The sequence below is a fragment of the Astatotilapia calliptera genome, chromosome 3 (assembly GCF_900246225.1).
Source record: "Astatotilapia calliptera chromosome 3, fAstCal1.2, whole genome shotgun sequence".
NCBI lineage: Eukaryota > Metazoa > Chordata > Actinopteri > Cichliformes > Cichlidae > Astatotilapia > Astatotilapia calliptera.
The window spans coordinates 46,931,931-46,936,207 of record NC_039304.1 but is presented as its reverse complement, the minus strand read 5'-3'; the positions used below and the strand labels follow the sequence as shown (position 1 = coordinate 46,936,207).

Here is a 4,277-nt window from a genome sequence, read left to right as displayed (position 1 = left end):
CACCCCTCTACCTGAGACTACTTCAGGGTTCACTGGAGCTGTAGTACATATCAATACCATATCAAAAATAATGACATAAACCTCAAAATACAAATAAAAAGGTTGTGCATTTAACTGACACACATCACATACTTTGCAGGTATACATTCTTGAACACATTAAACATTTGCAATTAACTATCAATATTAATGAACAAATTGAAATAATGAGCTACTTATATAGCCAGGGCTACAGTACTATATACAGTTTTATTCAGTGACGTCATTTTGAAGGCTGATGATGGTCTTTAGTATGTAGCTGATGATTGATGATGAGATGTTTGTGTTGTTCTGTGGAGATCGTTCAAGGACTGAACCTGTTAAACACTCAGACCTGCTTCAGATTTCACCGCTTTAGTCATGACGCACTTATTTATGGTCGTCCTACAGCGCAGCGTAACTGACGTCACTCTAATGCGACTTCCTTAAGAGATGTCGAAAGTGTGGCGTTTGAACGAGTGGCTGAAAAACAAATGTTTCAGCTTTATTTAAACCTCAAAGTTAACCTCATGTAGTCAGTTTTAACTCGGGTTCTGTATTAACTGAAAGTACCAACAGACTCAGACTTTTAGAACAAACTAAGAGTCAGATCAGCAGAAACAAAAACACGGAAATGTTTCCTGTAACTGCGTCGCTCTGCTCGACTTTGCTGATTCTCGGTGTCTTCGTGTTTGTCTCTGCAGGTGAGGTTTATAAACCAAACAGTGTTTCCCTCTGAGATAAAGAGGAATAAACATCAGTCTGGTTTACATGTTACTTCCCAAACAATTAGTTTCATATTTAATCATTTTGTCTGCTTGTGTGAAAACATCACGAGGTTTGGTGGTGTCTGTGTGCAGTTTCCAGCACAGACACAAAGAAGTGTAATGTGTGTGTCAGTGTGATGTGTTGTCGTTTCAGGAGTCAGTACGCAGCTACAAAGCTTTGTGTTCAGTGTGTACAAACAGCTGTAGCTCCATAAAGGCAGCATGCAGAGACTCACAGTGTCTTATAATGAGAGGCTGCTTTCTCTCACACATTATGTTCACTTATTATCAGCATGTGTTTCACTGTATAAGTGTTTATATTACACAGCTACTGTCATCCACAGTGATCTCATTTATTGCATCCCTTCAACCCTCTGAGTTTCCGACTTAAAATTAAACTAACTTTGACCCTGTCAAAATATGAGATTTGGGAGCTTCAGCAAAAAAAAAACACAACTCAAATTCTAGGCAGTGAAAAATAAAATAACAGAACAATTAATTGTATGACGAAATCTTGTTAATATAGAGTGGTTAGTGTAATTTTAATTTTCCATCCTGATGATCAGAAGAGTGTTTGAGGATTTCAGAGATCCTTCAACAGTAAGTGTTTAAAATGACGTCTTTCAGTCTTTTAGATAATCTGACAGGTTGACTGAAGTCTGTGAGCTTCAGTGGATTAACAGATTATTAATATTGATCCATCTGAACGAGGATTAAATCTTCACTTTTCTGGTTACAGATGAATGTCATGTGGAGTTAATGTGAAGTATTTGATTTACTGTTGGCTGGTTTCATCTGTGGAAACACATCATATGAAATGAATTCAATGTGTTTTATCATCTGAAGAACCAAAAGATGTCAGACTATATCTGACACAATATAAAAAAGAAAAAAGAGGAAGTGTACTCAGTTACTCCACTGTACTCTGATGCTGCAGGTGGTGTAAATATTTTATTTATTCAGTAAATAAAATAACAGAACAATTAATTGTATTACGAAATCTTGTTAATATAGAGTGATGAAGGTTGTAACTGACTTTTGTGTCAGTAGGAATAGATTAAGGTCAGATCTCTGTAGGGTGGGGTGCAGTGGTACTGTGTGATATTAACAGCATTTACTGTCATAATGATCATGTGTGTACTTTAGCATCAACAAAAGATTTTTTTTATTCTTTTTTTTAATGTATATCGTGCACGGATGTACTATAATTTAATATATGCATACACTCCTCACTCCATCTGGCTGCTGAAGAAGTGAGCAGTTGCACTTTGACCTTTAACCTCTCTGCTCTGTGTCGTTTCCTCTTTCAGACCAAAAAATCATCACAGCTGAATCTGGACAGAACGTCACTCTGCCATGTCGAGCTCCAAATAACAACAACAAGATCATAGTTGTAGAGTGGAACAGAGCTGACCTGGGAGATGAATATGTGCTTTTTTACAGAGATGAACAATTTGATCCAGTTAACCAGCATCCATCATTTAAGAACCGGGTGGATCTGCAGGACAGACAGATGAAGGAAGGAGACGCGTCTTTGATTCTGAAGGATGTGACGATTAATGACACTGGAGCATACGAGTGTCGTGTCTTCATGAGAGGAACAAACATAAGGAAAAGAGCAAATCAGGATGGTGACCCCATCAGCAGCATCTACCTGAGAGTTGTTGATCCTCCAGGTAAGTGAGTAGAGTTGAATGTGTGTGTAGCTGCTAAACTGGTGGACCTAAATCTTCACCACCACGTCTGTATACATACAAGCGGAAAGGGGAGTGAGTGGGTCAGCGCTTACAGCACAAAAGCTAAGCCGGCTTCAAACACACCATTTATTTTCAGGATAAAACACAGTCAGAAATACAAGCTAACATCCCCGTATACAATAAAAATAATGTTCATAACCCGCTAAAAACCCTGCCGGCAGGAATGATTATGCACTAAAAACACAAAGCTAAATGAATGTTTTTCCTTATGCTAAAAACTCCCCCAGGGTCCTAATTCTCACAGTCCAGCAACACACGGGCAAATTCTCCGGAGCTGAAAGAGACAGGAGGGGAACTCCTCTTCCGGGATGGGGAATCTCGCCAGCAGAAGACCAGGGAGGAGGCTCCTATCTCCTCCTGACGGTGCGCGATCGTGCAGTCCAGCCACTCTCCACCTCCGCGCACGGCCTCCCTCGTAGCTCCGCCCTGAAACAACAGACACGGGCCAGCAACGTTGTCGGCGCAGCCGCGGTTACCCTTCCCCGGCAAAGCTACGCTTAGTGCCCAACAGTGGGAAAGCGATACTCACAGATGCAGGCAGAGGCGTACCCCTGCCCTACTGTGGATTTCACGCGTCGCCTCCCACGGTCGCTATTCTGTCCGTCGGGACTGGATCGCCGGGTTATGCTGGCCGATCGCCGAATGTCTCGTGGCGCCCCACAGTCAGGCCGGAGGTCCTTCTTTACATATGCTGGCTTGCACACGTTTTGTTTCCAGCTCTTCACTTTTCGTGTGTCTCTCTTTCAGTCTTTGCGCTCATTATCTCCCTTAAGTCAGTTTGGCGGCTGATAGGCCACCTCGGGGAATGCCCCCACCTCACAGGTGTCTACAATTGTCCGCTTAATCCACAGTGGAATAAAAAAACATATTGTTCAATCAACACTAAACACACACTATAAATATGGAGATAAAATCATGCAATAGGAATATCAATAAACAAACATGCAATATCACTATTACAATAAAATCATGCAAATAAAATCGACACTATGTACCAACACAGTCTGATCCAAAACAAAATATAAAAACACAATTTTCCACTGTCTGACATGTGTGTGATCAGAGGTGAAGCTGCTTCCTGGTTGTTGATGTTTGTTTCTAAAGATGTTGTTGATGAGACTTTGTAGAAAGCAGCTGGTCTGAGTGATGTGATCAGAGTGCAGTAGATAATGTCTGACAGCAGTTTGAAGAGGAAATGGATTCTGTTCTGTTCTTCACTCATCACCTACCTGACAGCTGACACCTCACACCTGTTTCTCACCTGCAGGTCAGACAGGAGGAGACAAACAGGATGGAGGGAAGGAGGATGGAGGGAAGGAGGATGGAGGGAAGGAGGATGGAGGGAAGGAGGATGGATCTGTTGGACTGAAAGTTGGTCTGCCAGTTTCTGCTGTGCTTCTTGTTTCTGCTGTTGTTGGATTTTTAATCTACAGAAAACATAAACCGCAGAGTCAGGGTCCATACTAGCCGCCTGAGTAATTGCAGCATATTTGAAATGTCTTTAGTTTTTATGATGATGTTTGGTAAGAGAAGCATCATTATGGTAAAATGGAGTTAAACTGCCCAACATCCAATTTGTTTTTTAAAAAATAGCAGGTTGAGAACCAGGACCTGCTGATCTGTCAGCCTGAGACTGGCAGGGATTTATAAAACCAAACACATTCTTTAATATCACTTAGACTGAACTGTAAGTGATGACTTTGTTTGTTTTGTTTTTTTATTCAGTAGGTCAATAG

At 41.2% G+C, this 4,277-nt stretch overlaps 1 protein-coding gene across 1 annotated transcript; it reads left to right on the top strand.

Annotated features, from left to right (window-relative positions):
• Positions 1-453: 453 nt before the first annotated feature.
• Positions 454-4,008, top strand: LOC113015101 (programmed cell death 1 ligand 1-like). Its single transcript, XM_026157031.1, has 4 exons — positions 454-721; positions 2,095-2,460; positions 3,809-3,833; positions 3,975-4,008. Exons 1-4 carry the CDS (start codon positions 652-654, stop codon positions 4,006-4,008), a joined length of 495 nt encoding a protein of 164 aa, XP_026012816.1. The 5' UTR covers positions 454-651.
• The last annotated feature ends 269 nt before the right edge of the window (positions 4,009-4,277 follow it).

Excerpts from the sequence above, each read along its gene's own strand:
- LOC113015101 (XM_026157031.1), top strand. The coding sequence starts at position 652 with ATGTTTCCTGTAACTGCGTCGCTCTGCTCGACTTTGCTGATTCTCGGT. Across the intron at positions 722-2,094 it reads CTTCGTGTTTGTCTCTGCAG|ACCAAAAAATCATCACAGCT; the intron begins GTGAGGTTTATA and ends TTCCTCTTTCAG. Across the intron at positions 2,461-3,808 it reads GAGAGTTGTTGATCCTCCAG|GTCAGACAGGAGGAGACAAA; the intron begins GTAAGTGAGTAG and ends TCTCACCTGCAG.